The sequence below is a fragment of the Gracilinanus agilis genome, chromosome 2 (assembly GCF_016433145.1).
Source record: "Gracilinanus agilis isolate LMUSP501 chromosome 2, AgileGrace, whole genome shotgun sequence".
NCBI lineage: Eukaryota > Metazoa > Chordata > Mammalia > Didelphimorphia > Didelphidae > Gracilinanus > Gracilinanus agilis.
The window spans coordinates 370,715,781-370,741,632 of record NC_058131.1 but is presented as its reverse complement, the minus strand read 5'-3'; the positions used below and the strand labels follow the sequence as shown (position 1 = coordinate 370,741,632).

The window sequence follows — 25,852 nt, the reverse complement described above, 5'->3', positions numbered from 1 at the left end:
TTTCTTTCTTTCTTTCTTTCTTTCTTTCTTTCTTTCTTTCTTTCTTTCTTTCTTTCTTTCTTTCTTTCTTTTTTTGCATTAGGGTTCATTTGAGATTGGAACCCAAAGAACTGTGAGAGTAGCCTTAAAAATAATATCATTTTCTTATTAGCCAAGGGAATATGATTTTCCAAGTTCCTGAAAGAGTACTGCTTTTGAGATTATATACATAAATGCCTTCATACATACATACATATATGTATGTATATATATCAAGAAGAGTAAACCATTAGTACATTAAAAAATTTTTAAAACGAAAACTAAAAAGAAAAAAGATTTAAATTTTAAAAATAACATCTACATGTAGTATGCACAAAATTAACTTAAGGTCATGAGGAAGGGGTAGTGCTGCACATTGTTAGTTGTAAGAAATCAGGAAAAGTCTTCCTATAAAAGATGGTTTATGTGAAGGGGGAAATGAAAAGGGAATGCATTTGAGGTATGGCAGACAGCCAGCACAAAGAGAAATGGAGATGGTTGTCTATGATATACATTTTTAGTATATTTTACCCTATTATATTTAGATAGAATTTTCAAATAAAAAATTCTTTTATAAAACTTTTCCTTTCATCTTAGGATCAATACTATATATTGGTTCTAAGACAGATGGGGATTAAGTGACTTGCCCACTACTAGGAAGTATCTGAGGTTAAATTTAAACCCAAGACCTCCCATCTCTGAGCCTGACTCTCAGTCCACTGAGATACCTAGCTACCTCCTAGTTAAGTTTTTTTATAATTATTTTCTAACATTTTGTGATCCATGTTTTCTTCCTTACTGCTCTTCCAGTAGACATAGTTTTCCAAGATATCTATCAATCTAACTAACTATGGGGGGAGGGTGGAGAGGGAGGGAAAGTAGGTAGCTCAGTGGATAGAGTCAGACCTGGCTACAGGAGATCTTGGGTTCAAATCCCACCAGAGACACTTCCTAGCTGCATGACCCTGGGCAAGTCCATTAATCGCAAATGCCTAGCTCTTACTGCTCTTCCACCTATACTTGGGATCTGTTCCAAGAAAGAAGATAAGGAGTTTAAAAAATAAAACAACAAAAACTTCCATTTTAGTCCTAACTAAAATCCCATCTTGCCTTCCCTCTACTAATTATTTCCTATTTTTCCTCTTCATAGATTGTTTTGTTTACATTTGTTTACATGTCATCCCTTTCATTGGATTGAAAGTTTCTCAAGAACCTCTTTTTGTAACCCTAGTGCTTAGCACAGTGCTTGGCACATCATAACACAAACTTAATAAAGATTTATTGATCAATTGAATTATGATAGTTATCAGGCATGGATTTATTTTCCTGTTGAAAGGGGTGTTTAACATTGTGATGAAGCCCACCAAAGTGTATAATTCCCTTGGGAAGGGAGAAAAATAATTACTCCCCAAACTGTAGAGATAATTGATGATATTATAATAACACTAATTTAAATACCAATAATACTCTGCGTACCCTGCCAGATTGTCTTCCTTCATGCATCTTATTCTTATTTATTCCGAGTCTACTAATCATTGGAAGTATTCTTAAACTACAAATGCATGTGACACTGGGATGAAAGAAGCATCCTTCTGAGGAATGGGTGACTAACTTCACATGTTGGGCCTTGCAGAATTTTCCAGAAGAACCAGTCGCACCCTCTCTCTGCAGGGATGGCAGGATGATAAGTCAGGGTCGCATCAGGCAGCTGAGAATGGCAGCATCAGTGCCAGCTCATCTTCCCTGGTAATTCAGCAAGACAATCACAAAATCACCACCAATATTCAGATTTATTTCTGCTTTAAAAAAAAAAAAAAAGCACACACCCAGGGCTCTCGTGGGGTCTTTTACACCTCCCTAGGGGCTTCTGGCACCACACAGATGGAGCCAGCCTCTCTTTAAAGCATCATCTGAATCGTGGGTGATCCAAATGATGCAGACGCCCTCTCCATACCGCAGGCCTGGGAGCACAGTGGTGGCCTTTGTCTCACTGCGGGAACTGAGCTCTGGGCTTTGCATTCTGGAGATGCTCCATTCGCCCCTTTGCCTTCAGCATCGAAAATGCACATCCCAGTATCTGTCTGATCGAGAATGTGAGGCATGCTCCTACATTCAGTTCGCGGTGTAAGTGAGTGAGTCTGGAGAATGAGTAATGTGCCAAATGAAGAAATCTTCAATACCTGGCTACTCTCGTGCCCAGAGACAGAGCCCAGCAATACAGAGAAGAAAGGATCTTTAGCCTGAGGAGCTTTGTCCATTTCTCCACAAGCCTTTTCTCTATTTTAGGTCTGGCACAAGTTTTGTTTTGTTTTTAAACAAAACAAAAACATTTTCTGTATGTTCTATGTACTTGATTCAGGATTGGTCTTTATCAATTTTTGCAGCTTCTGTCTAAGTGTGTTCATTTCCCCTGAATAAGGAATAAGCATAAAGGAAGTATTTCAAATTTGGGGTACCAGTGGTTAGGAACCATTTTAAAAGGAAGTCAAATAGACAAGTCACCAGAGAAAATGAATCACAAGGTTTAAAGATGAATTTAATTTATTTCTACAACCCACATAGTACCCAAACCAAGCAATCTCTTTCAACCTTAATTCTTTTGTCTTTAGTGCATTGGAAAATACCTTCTAGCTTTTTGTCTCCATTTCTCTGGAAATGATCTGTCTGTCTCTCTCTTTTCCTCGCTGCTCTATCCATGTCTCCCTCCCCACACTTCCACCCCCCCCCACTCCGCTCCCAAGATTGCTAGAGGGAATATGAGATGCCACATCTGGTGCTGTTGGAGAAAAATTAGTTTTCTGTATTTCCATGTCCTAAACCAAGGATTGTTAACTTGGAGTTTGTGAACTTTTTAAGAAAATATGTTGATCACTGTATTTCAATATTATTACTTTCTTGTAATGTTGTATATTTTTTCCCATTTTAAAACATTATTCTGGGAAAAGGTCCATAGTTTTCACAAGACTAACAAAGGAATCTTTGGCCAAAAAAAAATTAAATAAAGAACCCTTGTCCTAATCTAATTGGTAGTGTTGGGAGGAGGCTATAGCTGTCATTCCTTTTCAGTGCCATTTCTCCTTTTGCTATATTTCTGAGTTACTTTCTGGTCCTTTTTTTTTTCTTTTCTTAACAAGAGTACAACGATGCCATAATGGTAGCAAATTTTTCAAGACCTTAGTAATGGCGTGATTCAAAACATCTCTGAGAGGAGAATGTGTCTGAGACAGTTTTTATATGCCATAGTAGATTATGAAAATAAGCCATTCTCCTGCATTCTGCACACAGATGGGAGCTGCTTCTCTGTTGCTAACTACTAGGCACATTTCCCTTCCAAAATGAAAAAGAGGGGAATCACCGAGGCTATATTTATACACCACAGTCCATTATGCAGTTTGCAGAGCCTTGCCAAGATGCTAATCATGGATCACATATTTTGGAGGACGCTCTTACTGAATACGGTGTAGCCAATGCACCTGTCCTGCTGCCCAGAAAACCCACAGCAAGGATGCATTATGTGCATGCATGGGAAAGGAGTGGACAGTCTCATTTTTAAATGGCTCAAAGTAAAACTTGGCTATACTTTGATCTCAAAATGCTGTTGTTTTCTATAAAATAAATTGCTTTTCAGATTCCCAAAGTCTTTAATCAGAGGTGAAAAAAGGTCTCCTTTCTGGCTGAACACTGATGCAAATGTCTTAATGGTCCAAGTGTTTAACTACAGGAGATATTTTAAAGACCCTTCCATCTCAGGCTTCCTGAAAAAAGTTGATGTGTGTTTAGCTGATGCATCTCTTCTTGTCTTGTTGCATTGGTCATGTCTACTCATTTTGCTCTGGGAAGAGGTTTTAAAGTTGGAAATCTGCTTACAAAATAGAAAACCTGGTGGAGTCTTTGCTTATGTCAGGACTAGTTGATTAGTATTTCATGGCAGCTTCCTCCAGTATAGAAAGGACTGATCTTTAAGAATCATATCCTGTCTTTAGACCTTTTCATTGGATTCCTGTATCTCTAATTTAAAAAGAAAAAAAAAAGGCAAAAACTAGAGTAAAACCATAGGCATCAATGGTAGACATTCCTAATGGAGGGTAGGTTCTTTTAGAAAACAGAACTTTGAACTGCATAGGCTGACAATTCAGTTCAATTCAGCAAATATTTATTGAAGATCTATTCATCCATTTACTGTCCTAGGTATTTTGAAGATAAATAAAGCATAGCAGTCTATGACATCCCGCATATCTCTTCCCTTCTCTCTATTTACAGGGCCACCACCCTGGTTCAGGACCTCATTACCTCTCCTCTGGACTATGGGAATAGCTTCCTAATTGGTTTCCCTGTCACAAAGTCTCTCTCCCCTCTCCAATCCATCCTCCACACATATGCCAACATGTTTCTCTGAAAATTTCAGTCTGGCTATATCACTCCCCACCTCAATAAACCCCAGTGGCTCACTATTATTTTCAATATAAAATATTACCTCTTCCATTAGTCTTTTAAAGTCCTTTACAATCTGTTCACAAAATATTAGTTCAACTTTATTACTGGTATTACTCCCCTTTCTATTTTCCATGGCACAGTCAACCTGACCTTTTGGCTATTTCTCCCTTTTGAAAATTTTTATTTAATTAATAAATTTAGAATATTTTTCCATGGTTTAATGATTCACATTCTTTCCCTCTCCTCTTTCCACCCCCCTCCCATAGCCAATGAGCAGTTCCACTGGGTTTTACATGTGTTATTGATCAAGACCTATTTCCTTATTATTAATATTTGCACTAGGGTGATCGCTTAGAGTCTACATCCCAGATCATATCCCTATCAACCCATGTGATCAAGTAGGTGTTTTTCTTCTGTTTTCTACTCCCATAGTTCTTTCTCTGGATGTGAATAGCATTCTTCTGGCTGTTTCTAACACATGACACTCGATCTCCAGGACTTTTGCCCTGGGTGGCCTCCATGCCTTCTCTTTTCCACCTTGTAGAATTCTTTATTTCTTTTGAAACTAAGACTTTTCTGATTCCTTCCAACTATCAGTATTTATCATTCCTCACACCATCTCCTCACCATTACTTTACATTTTTTAATATATGCTCATGAAGTCTAAGTGTAGGAGACAGCTAAGTTGCTCAGTGGTTAAAGTGCTGAACCTGGAGTTAGAGAGACCTAAGTTCAAATATGACCTTAGACATTTTCTGGCTGTGTCCCTGGACAAGTCACTTAACCTCTGATTATTTGACAGAAGGATCTTCTAGATCCACTGAAGAAGGAAATGGCAAATTACTCTAGTATCCTTGCCAAGAAAACCTCATGGATACATATGGTCCATGGGGTCACAAAGAGTCAGACACTACTGAACAACTGAACAACATATACCAACATGTAGATGTTACCTTGAAGGCCAGTAATCTTTCATTTTTGTCATTGTTAGGGACTGGAACCTAGTAGCCCCTTAATAAATATTTTTTTAATTGATTGACTATTGTCTTGGAAAAAGTTACAAGATAAGTAGCCTTTGATTTTATGTCCATGTCATACTAGGTCTCTTCTACATGCAATAAATCTTACATTTGCTTAACATTTTAAATACATTAGCTCCTTTGATGCTTACAACTCTGAGTAATAAATCCTATCATTCTCTCCATTTTACATATGAAGAAACTAAGGATCAAAGAGATTAAAGGCTTTGTCCAGGATCATAAAACTACTAAGTATATGAAGCCTGGTTAGAACCCAAGTATTCATGATTTCAAGGCCATTGCTTTATCAGCTCTGTTGAGCTCCCTTTCCTTAAATTTGTTCAGTCATTTCAGTCATGTTTAACTCTTTCTGACCCTATTGGGGTTTTCTGGGCAAAGATACTGGAGTGATTTGCCATTTCCTTCTCTGGCATTGTTTTTTTTTTTTTATAGATAAGGAAACCAAGGCAAACAGAGTAAAGTGAATTATTCTCTCAACTAATTAATGCCTTAAGCCAGATTTAAACTCAAGTCTTCCTGACTCCAGGCCTGGTGCTCTATGTACCTCACCATCTAGCTGTCCCTTTCTTACCAGTTCTCAAATTTATTGAAAAAGTAAATTGCATATGAGGAAAGAAAGAAATATTTCACTGACGGAAGCAAAGTTTGTGTGTCAGTTTGATCTCTTTGGATTCTCCATTTTGTCTTACTACACATTTTTTCCCATTGTTTAATTCATGAAGGCAAAAGATAGGGTGGTGGATAGAATGCTGGACTTGGAATCCCTTAGCCTCCTCTTCACTTTCTGCTTCTGGCTATAGTATTAGTTCTTTGACCATGAATGAAGTACTTAACATCTCTGGGCCTTGGGCAATTCTCTTAATACTTATTTACTAGGAGGAATTATGATATATACTGATAGGGAGTATAATGAATAAAATGGATATAGATGGATATATCCAAAAGTATAAATATTTTATTTATATCCATATTGGTAAAATATAAGAAGGCCATGCGCCTGCTATTATTTAATTCAAATCCCCTGCCATACCTTCTGCCCACCTGGCTCTCTCCTACCAAAGAGTGCACCTCCAATGACCCCAGGAATCTTATACTGTTCTTTCACGTAATCATGCTTCCTGTCTATCTGCATTACAAGAGGAATCATGGGAAATGTAGTTTCCAAGTCCCCTAAACGTCCACAGGAAGTTTGTCATATATCTAAATATTTAAAACTCAAATGAACCCCAAATAACCCTCAAAAGAACCCCCAAAATTCCAAATAACACAGGAGAAAGAAACTATAATGTAACTTAAATGAGAAAAATATAAAGTCCTATTTAGTGACTTTTTGGGGACATGGGTGTGACTCTAAGCCCTGAAGGCTATGAAGCTAAGAGCTCAAGCTACAATAGCTCTTAAAATCATAGAAAGGTTTGAATAAGAGGTTTGGTTTCTATTGTCTGAGAACTAGTAGCATACTGGTAACTATTTAACAACCAGCTTTCCAGAAGAAAACAAAAAACAAAACAGTGCATTTGTCACTTTTACATTTATATTTCATTTTAATCATTAACATTTTCTCTACCACTTTCTTAAGTCTAGAAAATTATGGCTCTCAAGCAGGCATGAACAGACCCCACCATACTCCTCATCACCAAGTATGCTGCAGGATAATGAATATTTTGGCCATGATGATTTTTGAAGATTGTCTCCCCATATTGTTGAGGACTTTTAATACATGTCTGTAGGGGAAGCAGTTGTAATCATAGATCAATGAGCTTGAACTTTAAAGGAATTGACTAATTTTGATAAGGTTTGATTCTCTACTACAAAATATTAGAACCCATAAATGTTGCTTCAGATTAATTCTACTCTGATAGAATAAAACAGTAACCAATACTTGTTGGCAGAGTTGTTGGTTCTGGCTACCATTTCATTTCTATAATGTTTAAATAGTTTAAATAAAAGGTTTAAAATGTCAATATCTTCTGTAATTTTTCATAAATGTCAATAAAATTGAGGATATACATAAAGGTTAGAGTTAGAGAGATGAATATTTTATGAGAAAAAATTGGCTCAATTCACTGTCTTTAAAAATAAGGCATCTAAGGTCATATATCTAGAGCTGGAAGGGAGCTCAATCTCATCATTTTACAGATGAAGCTCAGGGAGCTTAAAGTCCATGTCCAGAGTTAAGGAGGCAGCAAGCATAGGGGTGGGCATTAACCCAAGTTGTCAACCTGCAGAGCCAATGTTCTTTCCGTTCTATTACATACTAATATTTATATCACGTATAAACTATCCTTATCTTCTTCCCTATGTTAGTTACTTAATTTTATTTTGATATATATATATAGAGAGAGAGAGAGACAGAGAGAGACAGAGAGAGAGAGACAGAGAGAGACAGAGAGAGAGACAGAGAGAGAGAGAGACAGAGAGAGAGAAGATGAGGATGTCAGGAGTATAAGTAGTATGAAATTTCATACTGCCTATACTCCTGACATCATCCTCATCTTCTCTTCCCAGTAACCTTGGACTCTGACCCCAGGTTGTCTGTCTTTTATATGTAACCTTATTTTGACCACTACCAGACATCCACACCAATTTCAAGGCATCTTCTTATAATGCTATCTACACTTAAGCAGTCAATCATCTATACCAGTGATGGGCAAACTTTTTAAAGAGGGGGCCAAAGGAAAGGAAGTGCTCATCTGTCCATCTGTTTCTAAGGCAACTCTTTCAAAGTTTCATTGTATTATATCCTACTCATTGTATTCATCAGATTAGGAATAATATCCTACAGCTGGATAGAGCATTTCAGGGGGCTGCATCTGGCCCAAGGGCTGTAGTTTGCCCATCACTGATGTATACCATTCTTCCTGGATACCCCTTCCCCACTTTATAAGTCAATTTTTGTGTGTTTTATCCCACTATTAGAATATAAACTCTAAGAGGGCAGAGAATATCTTGATTGCTTATTTATGTATCTCCAACCCTTAGCAAGATCCCTACCACACAATATATGCTTAATAAATGTTCTATCTAGCTAACAGTGATGGTGAATCTATGACACATGTGCCAAAGATGGTATGAAGAGCACTCTCTGTCAGCACACGGCTACCCTTCCACCCCCAGGAGATTGTTACTAGAAAGGTAGAGCGACTTGGGTGAAACTGCTCTCTTTCCCCCTCTCTACGCTGGCCTGATGACATTTTTTTCACATGACCCACCACTCTGCCCATCAGCCCAATGGGAGCACTTTCTCCCTTTCCTGTGTGGGGTAAGAGGAGGGCAGGGTGCACCCGACACTCGGTGAGGGGAGGGATATGTGGTTTCTGGAGCAGGGCAGGCATGCCACTTGGTCTGGGGGTGGAGTGGGAGCAGGACCCAGCCCCATCACTGGTCTAGATGCTGTTTCTAGTATGTCAGTTTGGGTGCACTGTGACACTGTGGTCCAGTGAGACAAACATTGGATTTGGAACAAAAGACTTGGGTTCAAATTCTGGCTTTGCTGTTGACCCAAGGGGTGACTTTGAACAGGCTATTTCCCTTTCTGAGTCTCTTGGTTTCTACCATACTGGAATGAAAAGTTTAGAGTGGATAATCCCTAACATCCTTTCCATGTCTAACCCAATGATTCTGCATGGTAAGAAGTAAAGGCTACTATTTATTAATTACAGAAGATATTCTAAAGAAACAGTCCCATTGTTTGTATGGATAGGCTGCATGAATTCTTACTATGCAGCCAATCACATGGTGCTTACCATAGTGTGAACTAAACCCGTGGCAGAGAGAAAGGTCCTTTTTGTTGAGGAATTTGTGTCTTTGTCCTCAAAACACCAGTGTTCCAACTAACAGATACACAAACTTTGTTTGAGAAACAAAACAGATTGCATGTTGCAAGACAGAGCTGCTGGCAAAATACTCCATCGTGTCAGATTTATACAAACCTATCTCCAGTGTATTGCACCATGTCCTAGAAAACTGGAAACCATGAAAACAAGTGCTCATATTTTAAGGAACTCAGTGACAGCTGATAAAATATTGCATTTTCTGTAGCAGTTTTTACATAAAGCTTCTACCTTAAAGAAATGGATTTGATGGGGATAGGTGGTAATTTTTTAACACAAGCAGTGACAAAATAAACACCATCTGTTAGTATTGACTTATTCCACAGCATTCTCATGCTGGGTGATTTTATTTCACTTTTTTTTAGAAATAGTTAATGACACATCTGGTAGGCAGTGAAGGTGCACTTTGGGTGATTAAATGTGGACATAAGTTTACAGAAAATACTAACAGAACAGTTGTTTGGTCTTTGTCCATTTTTTTCCCTGCCACATGTAGGGAAATTGTTAGTAGCCAGTGAGGCCAACCCAAGTCCCTAGCTCATAGTACTCATTTCCTGAGCAGAGAGTAGTATAGTTTGAATAGTGAGAATTGGATGTTGACATCTAGGCTACATCAACACAAGTAGAAAGCATTGATGTAATTATGGCATTTTCACCTAGTTATTCTACAACCCCATTTCCCTTTTAAGGAGGAAATAGAAAATTCTATATGCTTTTTTCTCATAGCTTTCCCCTGGTGGCTTATAGTAAAAGCAATCGTTCATCTCTCTGGGTTAGACATTAAACAACCCTGGTTGCAAAGTAAAATGGAAATGCACTTAATCACAGTTGACAACTTGTCACCTGTTCTTAGTAAGGTATCGGAGGCTTTATTCCTGACTCTGCTCCTGGTGTCAGAGATCACTATTATTGTTGGGAGTGGTGATCAATGCATTTACACTCTTCCTTTCCCACTTTTTATTGGCTGAGTACCTAAGATGGAGGACGAGGCAATTAGAGAAATAAATATGATATGCAGACAACTCACAATGTAAACATTTTTGACAGGAAATTATTTTTTATATCAAAAAGATGCTTGAGATCATTCTCCTTCATTTAACTGTTTGGTATAGAAACCACCAGAATTCATATAAATACCTGCCCTTTCCCCCCAACTTCTTTCTGCCTCTATTCACTAATATGTTCTTTCCATTCTCTGTAACTGGAGCGGGAATATACTTGCCATTTTAGTCCTGGACAAATCACAGTAACAAATTCTGGTCTCACAAATTTATACAGATGAAATCAGATTAGGATTATTATCAAGGGAAACATTAAAAGGAATAGGAAATTAAATCACAAATGAATAATGCATCTGAGGTGTCATATGTGGAAGTGAGCTGATTCTTGGATAGACAGTCTTCACGTTTCCCTTTTTTATCAGTTCTCTTTCCCTCAAATGATCTCTTATTCATCTCTGAAGAATATAAGCTCTCAGAAGGTAGAAACTATTTCCATTTTGACTTTGTAGCCTCAAAGCCTCATATGACACTTTACACAGAGTAGGGTCTTAAATGCTTATTGAAGTTTAAAGTTGGTCCATGGTTCCTTTCTTACTTCTTGTTTAGTCATTTTTTAGTCGCATCAGACTCTTCATGACCTCATTTTGGGTTTTCTTGGCAAAGATACTAAAATAGCTTCCTATTTCCCTTTCCAACTCATTTTGCTGATGAGGAAACTGTGGCAAACAGGGTTAAGTGGTTTGCCCATGGCTAATAGCTATCTGAGACCAGATTGGAACTTGGATCTTCTTGATTCCATGCCTAGTGCTCTAGCTACTATGTCGCCTTGCTGATCGCCAAAATTTGTGCAGTATTATCTAATTCACTTCTCCTTATTTTTATTTCATTATTGTTTTCCACAGAAGCAACAGTATGTGAGGATTTCCTCTCACAGAGATTTACTTTAAGATATGATCTTCAGGAACCCCTTCTATCTAAGGGCTAGCTTACTGTATGAGTCTCAGGTTTTGTTTAACAAGTGGGGGGTTGACACTATTGAACCACCAAAGTTGCATTTTATTACTATAGCAGTAACTGAGTCTTGCCCACACTGATTTTTTAGCAGCTAGTCTTTGTTTATGTTGGTCCCAAGGGAATAAAGTTGTTGCTATAATGGGCTAATGGGTACTAGTGCACAGAGATAGGAATACAGCTGTCAGAAATAGAAATATAAAATCATAAGACTGGACCTTTGGGAGGAAGTGGCCCCATTCATCTTAACATGCATGATGGAGATGGATAGAGGGCAGGACGGAGTTGGACATATTCTGATATGCACCTTAGATTTTAGGAGAGTGGAATTCAGAGTTCAGGAAGAAGGTAGAAAAGGTCCCAAGACCCAAAATTTTACAGTCAACCCAAGAAGCAAAGTGGTTTAAGTGGTGGAAATAAGATTTGAATTCAACTTTTCCTGATTCTAGATGTGGAGAGTAATACAGTAGGATGAGTAACTTGTCCATGGTCGCACAGCCAGTTAGTGACTAAAGCCAGGTTCCCATATAGTTCTTGATTCTAGGTCTAGTTCTGTATCCACTGAGCCATCTGGAAACTAATTTCAGGCATTAGGCCAGAAGAAGTAAAGGGATAGTTTTATTGTATCATGGCCTAATCAGATTGGATCTGGAACACCATGTTCTCAGGTCTGGGCTTGACTTCTCAGGAAGGATGCTGGTAAACCGTAACTAATCCATAGGAGGTGGCCGGGACGATAAAGCACTTTAAGCTCATGCTGTCCCCAGTGAATGGCACATAATAGACACTTAATAAATGCTTGGTGAATTGGATTGGATTGGTAGAAGGAACTGAGAGTGTTTAGCCAGGGGGATAGAAGACTGATGGGGGGATATGAGAGCTGTCTGTAAGTATCTACAGGGTTGTCATGTGAAGAGGGATTAGATTTGTTCTCTTCATCTCCAGAGGATAGGACTAGACGCAATGGGTAGAAATAGCAGAAAGGTAGATTTAGGCTTGATAGAAAGAAAAACCTTTTTAGAAATGAGTGATCTAAAAGGAGGAGTGGGCTGTACCAGGAGGCAGGGATTCCTACTCACTAGTGGTCTTTATGTGAAGCGTGGAACTTTGGTTAAGGCTATTATGAAGGATAAACTTGGTGAGGTATGATTAGGCTACTTGGTCTGAGTGGCCCCTGCCAATTTGGAGATTCTAGGATTCTGGGACTCTGTGAAAATGTCACAGGGGCAGCTAGGTGGCTTAGCTGGATAGAGAGCCAAGTCTAGAGATGGGAGGTCTTGGGTTCAAATTTGGCCTCAGATAACTTTCTAAGTGTATGACCCAGAGCAAGTCTCTGTGCCTCCATTGCCTAGCCCCTACCATTCTTCTGCTTTGAAACTGATATTTAGTATTGACTCCAGGACAGAAGGTAAGGGATCAAAGAAAAAGAAAAGGAAATATAGTTACAGTTACCTGTTCTGTAGCAAAATAAATGACTAAATTCAGGTCAGCGTTTATGCTGGTTTTTTTTTTCACTTATACATGTTTGCAGAATTAAATTGAACTGGATTGGTATGTGATTTTGTTGGTCTAGGTTTACTTTTCATCAATGAAGATTATAGCCTAACCCTGTGGACTTAATAGATCATCTCGTGCACTTGCATTTTCCAAAATAATTATTATCCTGGGGCTAATCTGCTGATATTCCTAAAAATAATAGTAGTAATTGCATGTTCATAGTACTTTAAGGTTGGCAGAGTGCTATAAATATTGTCTCATCCTTATTACGAAACCTGGGAGATAGGTGTTATTATTATCTCCATTCCACAGATGAGAAAACTGAAAAAGATAAAGATTAAATGACCTACCTAGGGTCACACAACCAGAAAATCTCTGAGGCCAAATTTTAACCCAAGTCCGCTTGACTCCAGGTCTAGTAATCTCTCCCTGGTGCTACCTTGTGACCTCTGTTGGCTAGCCTTTATATAGTGCTTTTAAAGTTTGCAAAGAGATTTCTATCCAGTATTTCATTTGTACCTTACAACATGGCAAGGCAGGCACTTTTACTAAAAATACAGCTAATGCTGTCTTGGAAGATTGGCTTTAAAATAAAGTATAAACTCTAAGACAAGCTATTTGATATAGCACATGTACATGACCCATCTTTGTTATTCTTAAAGTATCCTTCCAGTTGTAGTTCAAGGCTAGCTCTGGCAAATGCCAAGGACAATTGGGCTTTTCAGTCAAAAACTAGTTAAACTGTAGAGGCAAAACAGGTTGAGTGAATTTTTCCTAGTTCAGTTGATTGTTTTTTGTTGTCATGGAGATACAATCTAAAACCCGGAGATCTTGCTCTGTTGTTCATCTATTTAATTTAAAGTGCCCATTGATCAATGAATCCTCCTCTGTTTTCCTTTTTTCTCCTTGTCTCTTTCCTTTGCTTTTGTCCAGCTCATCATCTGAGCAGAAGTGGCTGCTTACATCCTCCTCTGCTTTTTCCAATCCTTTTTGGGTGGGAAAAGCCTTTTAAAAAAGACCTAAGCATTACCAATTTCAAGACCAGAAGTGACTCAGCAGCATTTCCTATGCCTGCCTTTTACAAATTAGTTGAAAATTATGCTCCGCAACTGCCTTTACATAACAATTAACATGATCTTATTTTCATGGGAGATGCCTTTGTGATAAGCTTATTTACTCTGTCCTTCCATTATTTTGTTCTGAAGTTGAACTAAGGTGAAATGCCTCCCTCACTGTGCTGTGTTACATAAGAATAGTGTTTGGAAGTTATTACTATTTTGTCTTCTTACCAGTTTCTTGGAAAAGGAAAGTTATGAAAATAACACAATAACAAGAAAAATAGTAAAAATATTAATAATTAATAATAATACGAAAGTGGTAGCATTTATATAACACTTTCAGGTTTTGCCAAGTACCTTGCAAACATCATCACTGGATGATGTGCTCCTTGAGACAGGGGCTGTCTTCTACTTCTTTTTGTATTTCCGTTATTTACCGTGGTGCCTGACGTGAGATAGCCACTTATTAAATGTTCATTGATTGATTGATTTTCCTATTTAGTCCTCACAACAATCTTGGGAACTAATGCTATTATCCCTATTTTATAGATGAGAAAACTGGGTCAGATAGAGTTGAAGTGACTTGCCCAGGGTCACACAAGTAGTAAGTGTCTGAGACTGGATTTGAACTCAGGTCTTTCAGACCCCAGGTCCAGAAAGCACCATCTAATTACCTCTGTCGGACAAAATATAGCTGCTATTAGACTTTTTGGACAATGATGGAGAAGGGTAAATATTCCAAAACCCTGAAAAATGATCCATCTAAAATTACAACATTGATGGATGATAGTTCTGTTAGGAGAAGATGGAAAAGAATTGATCCAGAACCTATGTTGTTTAGGTCACATGACACCTTTACAACTCATGAACTGTGGCAGAATGGAGGTTAGAGGGAGCTGCTTCTCTGTGGGAATCTGCAAAGGGAAATTCTCTCTCACTGAGCATTGTTGGCTTGGATGGGATGGAACTGTCATGGGGTCACAGATGCAGACTAGAAAGGAACTCAGTGGCTATCTAAGCCAGAAATGTTCAGGGAGCCTTGAGACCTTGTGAAAGGCATACTTGTAGAATGGATAAGATCAGGTTTGGAATTCAGGTCTTCTTACCAGAGATAGTGTTCTTTTCACCTTTCCACTTTTCCCTCTTTAGTCAGCAGGAGATAGTCAATGGACAGGTGGCATCATGACTAAATAGGAAGATGCCCCGGGATCAGATATAAACACTATACTTTTCTGTTTTTGCCTAGGACCAGAATCAGAGAATGTGAGTTTTGGAAGGGACCTTATAGATTTATCAGTTAATTTAACCTTACTTTGATGAAACTGAGATCAGAATGAAAATTGTACTCTCTCATCTCCCATGTCATTGAAGCCCTCTCTACATTAACACGAGAATCCTCTTCCTTGTCTCTATAGAAAAGCAGAACTCTCAAAGCTAGAAAAGACTCTAGAGAACAAGTTATCTGACTGTTTTCACTTGAGACACCTGAGCTCTAGGCAGATGAAATGATTGAGTATTGAACAGATAGTTCTCCATCCACTATACCATACTATGGGGAAAATTACTGGTTTGTGTCTATTAGCCCCAACACCTGCTCCTTCTCACAGTTTTCTAAAATAGCAATTCTCAAACTTTTTTGATCTCAAGACCACTGAAAATGACTGAGTCACTCCTAAAGAGCTTTTGTTTACATGGTTTATACCTATTGACATTTAGAAACTGAAATATCTTAAAATTATAATGAAAAGTTTGACCTCACAAATCCCCTGAAAGGGCATCAAGGATACGTCATCAGTGCCTGGATTATACTTTGAGAACCATTATTTTATTTTATTTTATTTTATTTTACCATAATGTACACTTTATTATTGTTGTTCAGTCATTTTCAGTTATGTCTGACTCTTTATGACCCAACTTAGCATTTTCTTTTTTTAATTCATTCCATTAATTAATTAAGAATATTTTTCTAAGGTTACATGATTCATGTTCTTTCCCTCTCCTCCTCCCACCCTCTCCTGGAGCCAATGAGTAATTCCACTGGATTTTACATGTATCATTGGAGAACCATTATTTTAAAAGGATAAATTCTGTTCAAGTAACTAATGATTAGTGACCAATCTAGCTGATGCCCTCTTCATTCCCAAGAATATATCTCGTATTTATTTTATGTGCTTTTTATGTGTATGGTGTTTGCCCCATAGAAAGTAAGCCTCTTGAGAGAAGAAAATTCATTTTTTAAATGTTTATTTCTAACACCTAGTACAGTATCTGGCACTTAATAAGTGCATATTGGTTGATTTCTTGAAGGTCACTGGTAGAGATTCCAAAAGAAGATCCAAAAAGAACATGTGGTTGCTCTGGAGCTCATGTTCTGTCATAACACATGAATCACAGGAACAGAGTGAAATCTGGAGAAATATTTTTCTCATCACAGAGAGAAGGAAGAGGGATCCTTTTTTCGTGAATTAATCTAGAAATCGCCAGGCTGGACTGGGTTTTTGTCTCCATTTTTTCATCTCCCACTTAATTTAATCCCTTGTCTACCCTTTTTGCCTCAGTTTCCTCATCAATAAAATGCACTGGAGAAGGAAAAGGCAAACCACTCTGATATATTTACCAAGAAAACCTCAAATGGGATCAAAAGAGTTGGACAGGACTGAAACGTCTGAACAGCATACCTTGGTTTTTGCTCCACTATTCAACAGAAGCATTTCTTTCCATGGTTATCCACAATCTAGACATTCTCCAAAATTAGCATCCCATTTCCTGCTTTTATTCCAGGTCTTTATTTAAACCATCACCAGAACCTGTATCATACTCCCTTCTCATTTTTGCCCTTTGAAGCCCTAGCTTTCTCGAAGACCCAACACAAATGTTTTCTCCTAGGAGAAACCTTTCCTGATCCCCCTAATTATTAAGACTTTCCCTTGCCAAAATATTTGGCATTTATTTACTATAATCATAACTGTGAGTATGTTGTAGTCCTCAATGAATTCTCATTGACAGTAAATACTCTTAGCTATCTCCCGTATTGGGGGCAGTACCTGTTGCTTTAAGTTTCAGTTTGCTTATTTCAAAAACGAGAGGGTTGGACCAGTCCTAAAGTCCTTCATTGTAATGACATTCTACAAAACTATCATATTTTATGAGAGTCTGCTTTCTAAATCCTAGGCAACAGCAACAGGCAGAGCCTGTACACAATGGTTCTCCCAGAGTCCTCCTATACTTGAGAGAACATTTCACATTTTAAGGTAGAAAGATTCCTTGGTGTAAGCAAGGAGGACCTCACACAGGCATGCCCACTGAACCAGTGCTGCTACCCATCTAAAGAACAAGGCCAGCCTTTAGTGAATTGGTCACAATAGCAGCAAGTTCCTGGATATTGCAGTCTGGTTTAATTTGGGGCTAAGTTTTAGAAAATAAAACTAAGCAATTCAGTTGTTATTGGAGGTGCTGAGTCTACAGTCGGTGCCATTAACCTTACTCTCTTTCTTTGTCTGCACTGGCCAAATGAAATCTCTGTTTGGGAAGGGTTTTTTGTTGCAGCCAGGGTGGAACAGTAGTTTTTCACTTACACAATAAAAGTAGACAATTCTCTGTAAGCAGTGTTGAAAACACTGAGGCAGGTTTGCTGGGCTTACAAAGCATAGCAAGAATTATTCAGTTAAAAATATTTACATTAGGCTGATGGGGAGGGCAGCATTTTTTCCTTCCATTTGGACCATAGTACTTTCTAAACAACAGCTGGCATGGTAGCAAACACAAACGAGGCAGTTGGCTCATGTAAAATGTATACGTTGTATTTCAGCTACCGCTTTTATGCTTCCATCCCATTCTTTTTCATAGTGGCACAATATAGTTGCCTTGTACAAATTGAGAATCCATGCTTAAATTAGACACCCACTTCTATGACTTGGACAAACCTGTATAAACAGGAAACTTATGAATTCTTCAAATTGGTTTGATAGATAGCCCAGTGTATTATGGGCATTATCATCTTTATGTTAATTTGAAATCACTTTCAAATTACTCTGTGTGAAATGAGGATAGAGGAACCTTTGTTTTTTTAGTTATTGTTGCTGGGGTTCCTCCCCAACACACTCACACACACACACACACACACACACACACACACACACACACACACTATAATTGGCAGATACCTTCTGGAGTTTCAATAAAGGAAAAAAATGGGGAGGGGGGGAAGAATCATATTTTCCAGTTCTGTCTTCTAAACACAGAGGTCCATACTACCTCTATTTCTGCACTAAGCTGAGGTATTCCTTTGCTCTCAATGTGACTGTTCTCTTTTAGAAAGTTTCCATTTAAAGGGTTTTTAATTACTCAAGCAATTTACACAAACATTTTTAAATCAAAGTACAGGGACAGCTAGGTGGAACAGTGGATAGAGAACCAAGACTAGTGTCCGGAGGACCTGGGTTCAAATTGGACCTCAATCACTTCCTAGCTGGGTGAAAATCTAGTCACTTAACTCCAATTGCTTTTTCGACCCTTCTCTTTTAGAATTGATACTAAGATGGAATGTAAAGGTTAAAAAAAAAAAAAAGCAAAGTACAGTTGAACATTTATTGCATCTGACCTTATGAAGTCATTAGGAAAATATGATAGGGACTAGGTGTGTGATGGGTTTCTTTACTATGGGGAGCTCCCAGGTGAAGAAACTCCTTCTACCACAACTGTTTAAACCTTCTGTGCAACTTAAAAGACTGCATGTCTTTAAGAGTTGACCAATATTGACTTAAAAAAAAACCACATGTGAACATTGTCTATGTTTTATTATAATTTTTATTTACTTTGTTAAGGGTTTCCCAGTTACATTTTAATCAATTTCAGGCATCACTAGGGAGTCTTAGGGGAAGCATGAAGTACTCCAGTGGCATGATTGACAACTCTAGCCTAGAGTACTCGGAGGTTAAGCGACTTGACCAGGTGTCAACTGTCAGTATATATCAGAAGGAGAAGTTTAAATTTTGGCCTTTCTGACTTTGAGGATGGTTCTCTATCCATGATACTCCACCTGCCTACAGAAATTAGGCACTCAATAGCAATGCTGCATCAAACGTGATTTTGTCAGAAATAAATGGTTTCAAGATTAATGATTGACCCTTATAAAGAGTGTACAAAAATTATCCATGCAGTTTAAGCCACTAAATAATAAACTGAACTAAGATTTTTTTGGACATCCTGAATAGCACTTTACAGTTTGCCAGCATTATCTCATTTGATATTAACAATAACCTTATTACTTCGGGTATTATTATCCCCATTTTACAGATGAGGAGACTGAGGCTATGCGGTTAAATAGTTTACCTGTAGTCACACGGTGATGAAGGGTCTGAGGCAAGATCCAAACCCAGGTCTTTCCTGGCTCAAGGTCCAGCATCCTTTGCATAAACCACCACACTGTCCCTCAGTGTTAAGTACATGAGGCATTCAGCGAAAGATGAAGCCAGTTTGGACTTACGTTCCCAGGGGAGACTTCATTGAAGAGGAAGGACTTGAGCTGAGTCTAAAAGTAGGGAACTTAATTATTGCATAAAGTGAGCTATGCCTGCATGCTACCTTAATGATTTGAAGTGTACTGTTTATATTAAGTGATTTTAGCTGGGCTTGGTGTAAAGGAAGCACTTCTTTTTAATTTACTCGGTTAATTTTTCCAAATGTTATTTCTGGGTCTTTCTGGCTTTTTGTCAAAAGCAATTCTATATCTTCCATGCCTTTCTTCAGGTAGCCAAGAAATGATATTTCAAGTGCAAGAAAGGGGGGCCTCTGTTAGATCTAGCTGAGTCTAATGAAGACAGATGGAGTTGAAGCGTATTGATTATTTTATTTTTAGTCAATTTTGTGGCACACGTTATTGACACTACCGTTCAGATGGTCTGAAGTTGGTAAAACTTGCTGTCAAGAAAACCGTATGCTATTCCAAGTTAGCAGAAATTGTTCATTGCCTAGTCTGATCATTCAGCAAATTCTGAATATGGAGAGTGGAGAAGGCAAGCATGCATTCTTCAAATAAAATGTTAAAAGGAAAAGGAATTTAACCCTTTCAGGGATCTAACAGCATTTCTTAAGATTAAAGGAAATAGGAGGCAACTGGTGGTTCAGTGGCTTGAGACCCAAGCCAGAGACAAGAAGTCCTAGGGTCAAATATGACCTCAGACATTTCTTAGCTGGGCAACCCAAGGCGAGTCACTTAACCACCATTGCTTAGCCCTTACTGTTCTTCTGCCTTGGAACTAATACACAGTATTGATCCTAAGACAGAAAATGAAGGGGTTTAAAAAAGAAAGTTTAAGGGAAACACTTTGGTGAAGTGGAAAGAACACAGATCTAGGAGTTTTAGTGGATTCTGGTCTGAGTTCCATCTCTTTCTAGCTTAATGACCTTGAGTCAATCAAAAGATATCTTTGAGCCTTGTCTATAAAAACACTTGAGAATTAACACCATTTTCTAATATATTGACAAGGTTGCTCCCTCTGCTCATCTCTCCCTCTTGGCTTTTAAGTCCCAGCTAAAATCTCACCTCCTACAGGAAGCCTTTCTGAATTGTCCTTATTTGTAGTGCCTTCCCTCTAAGAATACCCCCAATTTATTCTGGATAGGTCTTGTTTGTACTTAGCTTGCCTGTTGCCTCACATATTAGAATGTGAGCTCCTTGAAAGCAGAGACTGACTTGTGCCTTTCCTTTGTTTTCCCTGTGCCTGCTAGCGTATGTGGACATAGTTGGCCCTTAATGAATGCTTATTGGCTGGCTGACATGCTAGTTGTGTGACCATTATTGCTTAACTTCTCAGTGTGCCCCCAGGGAGCTCTCTTAAGATGATGAGTGGGAGAGAACTTGTTGATCTGCATTAGTAGATGAAGTTCCTCATCACTGAAATGATCTTCCCATAAGAAAACAAACAGAGCAGCTACATATGGAAGTGGATAGAGATCTAGGACTGGAATAAGGAAGAGTTCAAATCTGGCCTCAGACTGCTCTGTGATCCTGGGCAAATCACTTCACCTAGTTTGGCTCAGTTTCCTCATTAGTAAAATGAACAGGAGAAGGAAATGACCAACCCTTCCAGTATATTTGCCAAGAAAACCCCAAACGGGGTCATGAAGGGTCAGACATGACTGAATAACAAGAACAGAAACAACCAAACTTATTTCTGTGATTTTGGGTAAGAAAATAAGCCTTAGAGTCATGAGAACTAGGTTCAAATTCTACATCAAAGTCTTACTAACTGGGGGACCCTGGGTAAATCCTTTATGAGTTCATACATAGAGCTAGAGCTGAAAGAGACCTTAGGCAGTCATCTGGTTTAACCCCCTTCATTTAATAGATTTAGCAGAAACAAGTATTTGTGTTAAACACAGAATAGTTATGGAACATATTCAGTATTTAGAAATGGAGCTTTTCTTGGGTCACTACAATTGAGAACAAATGTCACCTTTTAGTTGGTGGTCATGCCTACTTTTGCTTATCAATTTCCAGAGGGATATGGGTATGTCTGTCTTTGCATTTGGTGAGGGTGGGGGTGGGGAGACTCCTTTTTGCATACCATTTTCCTCCTTCTGCACTTCATTTCCAATTGTAACATTAAAACCACACACAGCAAAATCCTGGTTATCTGATCTTACAAGGAATGGGAACTGAAGGTTAGGCAAACTCTTCCTTTAATTACGAATTAATTTCTATTGCCCCAGGTAGTGGATTTCTTAGGGCCCTTTCTCTTTAATTTTTAAGAAAGTATATGATTGACAGATGCAGAACACTAGTGTTTACAAAAGTCCTGTGAAGCAGAGATATTGTGGAAAATGGAAAAGAAGAAGTCAAAACTGTAGATTGAACTCTAAAATTATTTTTAAAAATGGAGGTTGCAAAAAGTTTTTACATGTAATTGAGAAAAATTTAAATAAAAGCATTTTTTTAAATGTAAAAAAAAAACCAACCCTATAAATTATCCTTTAGCATTCTAAGTACTAAGTATTGTAATTTAGTTCAACAGACTGGCTATTTGTGTTAGTTTGGGCATCAGTTTCTACTTACTTTATTTAAGATTTCTTGTAAGAATAAAAGAATAAGGGTTTCCGGAGTTTTCTAATCATCAAGCAGCTAGATGATAGCTTTATTAAGGATCCTGCTACATGAGACTTTCCAAAACACCGCAGGAAGCAACGGACAATGACAACATTTCAAAGTTCAGAGAGTATTTATTAACTAGGATTTATAAGTCTAGAAGAAATTAACTCAGGCAATTCATTTAACTTCCTGGGGCCTCAGTTTTCTCATTTGTAAAATGAAAGGGCTAAATTAAATGGCCTGTAAAGCCCCTTCTCACCCTGTAACTATGATCCTATGACTCAAATGTTCGTTTTTAGTTGGTGGTCGTGTCTGCTTTTGCTTGTCAATTCCTGGAAGGGATTTAGAATTATTTTAATAATCTTAATTATCCCCATTTTACAGATGAGGAAATGGGGGGCTATGAAAGGTTAAAGGTCCTTGTTCATAGTCACACAGCCAAAACCAGGACTTGAATAGGAGCAATTTAACCATTAAGTAAAAGTGCTTCTTTACGACACATATGCATAAAAAGTTAAAATAGCAGTAAATAAGTGTAGTAAAAGAATGTTTTTAGAGTGTAGAAAATGGCAAATGTAGACTAAAATTGGTCTTTCCCACCATTTATGGAATATATCATACTGACTCCTCAAGGAACTGATAATGGAATTCTCTACTTCCTCCATGTTTTATAGCCCACTATTATTTAATCAATGGTCTACTTTCTTTTTTCTTCCATACACTAATAAGGTCCAGCTCTTTCTCTCATATTCCATTCATAATGTTTATACCTCTGAATCTCTTGTCCACCAAAATATTCCTTGAGGATGATGGAAAGCCCTTTATAAACCATTAGGCACTATATAAATGTGGGCAATTATTTCCCACATCCTTCATGTGTATTATTCAGGACTATCTGAAGTCTCCCAGTGGTGACTATAAAAGTGAGATTACTTTTCATGTAAAACTTTTGTTGATATATTTAATAAGTGAGGATTGGGACTGATTTGCGATTTCATTGATATAGGAAACTCCCTTTACCAAAGCAGGCTGGCAGCCGCCTTCTTATATTTTTATATAACTTCCAAACACACTACCAATGAGGTGTTTTATGCAAAGTATCAACAAACTCTCTGTTCCATTGCCCACATCATTCATAAATATATAAAATGGAATGTGTAGAAACTCCAGGGAGGGGCAAGAAAAAAAGAAAGATAGAAATTGTGCAAGAGCAATGTATGCCACCTGGCATTGTTTTGTGAAGGAAGCTGACTGGAAAAGAGAAGGGGGGTGGGATTAGGAAGGAAAGAAGAAGATTGGATGGGAAGAGAGATATGTAGAAGGAAAGAAAAGAGGGAAAGGAGAGCAGAGTAAAGAAAAACAGCTCACGCTTATCTATAACATTTTCAATGTTTACAAAGCACTTGACTAGCAACTACTCTGGGAAGTAAGGTAACAAACAAGTGGTATTATCCCTGAATGAAAAAGAGGAGGGAGAGAGAAAGATTGAACATGATTGGGTGCCTATACGGTTGATATTGGCTGCAAATAACTCTGTGAGCACAGTTATCACTTAGTTTGAAAATCACCTTCTCATAATACATTAAAACACACACACACACACACACATTTCCCAAGACACTTGAAAATTTCCAAGCTGGTATTCAGTCTGTGTTAGTCACTTCATTGTGAGCTGATGCGCCTCTGGGTTTTTGCAAAGAAGCATATAAAATATGGAGAATGCTCCAACCTCCTCTGTCAGCCCTCCCCAGAATCTAACCAAGATATAAAATTTTTCTTTTAAAAGTCCCGCTGCATTTTCACATTTATCCAAAACAACTGAATTGTGGAGACAGCAGTTTGTGCTATCAGCATGCCCATTCTTCTTTGACGCATGTGCCTAATGTTCACATTGAGAAATATAAACATAGCTTTAGTAAAGGTTGCAGCAGATGTACACACACACACACACACACACACACACACACACACACACACACACGCAAATAATAATCCCACAACAGAGAAGACTTCTTTGAATATGGAGTATCATTGGAATCTCTACTTGAGTAAATTAGAACACATTTTTCAGTGTTCTACCTCAGTAGGAGTTCAGTGGAGAAAACTATTTACTTACCATAAATGACACTATATTTCTTTCAGCAAACACCCATGCAAGTTAGTGTGAATGTTTCTTTATTAAATGATAAAATCATTTCTAGCTCCAGATTTTAGCATCTTGCTGCTAGAAGAGTCTGATCATACAAATCAAACCAAGACCCAGACGAGACAAAATATTTTCTTTCTCTCTTTCTTTGACTCAAAGAGACTTAGGCTATTGCTTCTTTTTATAAAAATGTTTTTGTCTTAGTGATAATTTTTTAAAATTGTATCCAATTTTTTGCATTCTTCACAGAAGACTCAGCTTTTGATATATTGTTTATTAGATTACAGTAAACTCAATGAGCTTCTACTAGGTTCCTAACCCTATTGTGAGAATCCTTTTCTCCCTGTGATTTTAAAATATAATGTAGGTGAAAGGTTCCAAATGAATAGCCCTCGAGTCTGGCATCATATTTTTACTCCTGTTTTGGATTGAATAACATTCTTAGCCCCTCCTGGGCCAGAATTCTGCGATTAATCTCTATTTTCTGTTTGATCCTCGAATGCTTCTTCCATGATATCTATCTACAGGATGAATTTTCATGCTGGTCTAACTGAAAGTGAGGCAGAGTATCTACTATACTACTTCTTTCCCATTTTCCACTCCATTCTCTGCTTTCCTTCTTCTTTTATACCGTGGCTGTCTTACATGGAGTGTTTCCTAGCCTACTTATCTGCCCTAAATTATCTTGTTTTTATTTTGTATTGAGGACCATTCTGGTGTGGTGAAAGTTAGTACTCTGCCTCCTTCTGGTGGGCCACATGTAATGGAATATCTTCAGATTGGGTTCTTGGTCCATGGTGGGTGTATGGAAGATGCCTAGTTAAAAAGAGATTGAAGACTTGAGCTCCTTATTCTTGAGAGTGGGCTATTTGCAACTCATCCAGTTCTCCCTCAGACTTTTTTTTTTAACCCTTACCTTCCATCTTAAATCAGTACTGTTTATTGGTTCCAAGGCAGAAGAGTGGAAGGATTAGGCAATGAGAGTTAAGTGACTTGCCCAGGATCCCACAGCTAAGAAGTATCTGACATCAGATTCGAACCCAGGACTTTCCTTCTCTAGGCCTGGTTCTCTATCCACTGAGCCACCTATATGCTTCCTCCCTCAGCCTTTTTGAGAACCCCTTTCTAGGGTGAAACTTTCTTCCTCTCTTCTTTATCCACTCTACTGAGGGGATAACTCTTCCTAGTTCATTTGCCAGTCATCTGAAATGTGGTCCTTTAACATGTTGTCTACCAAAAGGGACCAGGCCCTACCCATGCTCAATGGCCTCCACTACATTTATTTGTTTGTTTTTGGTTGGGGACTTTTATTTAATTAATTAATTTAGAATAATTTTCCACAGTTACATGATTCCTGTTCTTCCCTCCCCTGTCCCCACACCCCTCCCATAGCCAATGTGCAATTCCACTGGGTTTTACATGTGTCATTGATCAAGATCTATTTCCATATTGATATCTCCACTATTGTTTAAAGTCTACATCCCCATCAATCCATGAGTTCAAGCAGTTGTTTTTCTTCTGTGTTTCTACTCCCACAGTTCTTCCTCTGAATGCTCCCCTACATTTAAATGTGTACTTGTTTCCCTCAATAAAATATAAATTCCTTCAGGGCAGGAGCTGTTTTATATCTGTCTTTGTATCCCCAGTGCAGTGATTGGCACAAACTAGATGTTTAATAAATACTTGATGATTGTTTTTTATGGATGTGGAAATTGAATCTCATAG

At 38.1% G+C, this 25,852-nt stretch overlaps 1 protein-coding gene across 6 annotated transcripts in view; it reads left to right on the top strand.

The window, feature by feature from the left end:
• Positions 1-25,852, top strand: part of TENM2 (teneurin transmembrane protein 2) — a 1,052,113-nt gene that overhangs the window by 458,935 nt on the left and 567,326 nt on the right. The window contains exons 5-6 of one of the 6 annotated variants that reach the window (XM_044661703.1): positions 13,066-13,074; positions 21,242-21,256. The exons of the other annotated variants lie outside the window; for them this stretch is intronic. Of the exons in view, the coding sequence (XP_044517638.1) occupies positions 13,066-13,074; positions 21,242-21,256 (24 nt within the window). The remainder of the gene's footprint in view (positions 1-13,065; positions 13,075-21,241; positions 21,257-25,852) is intronic. 6 annotated transcript variants of the gene reach the window in all.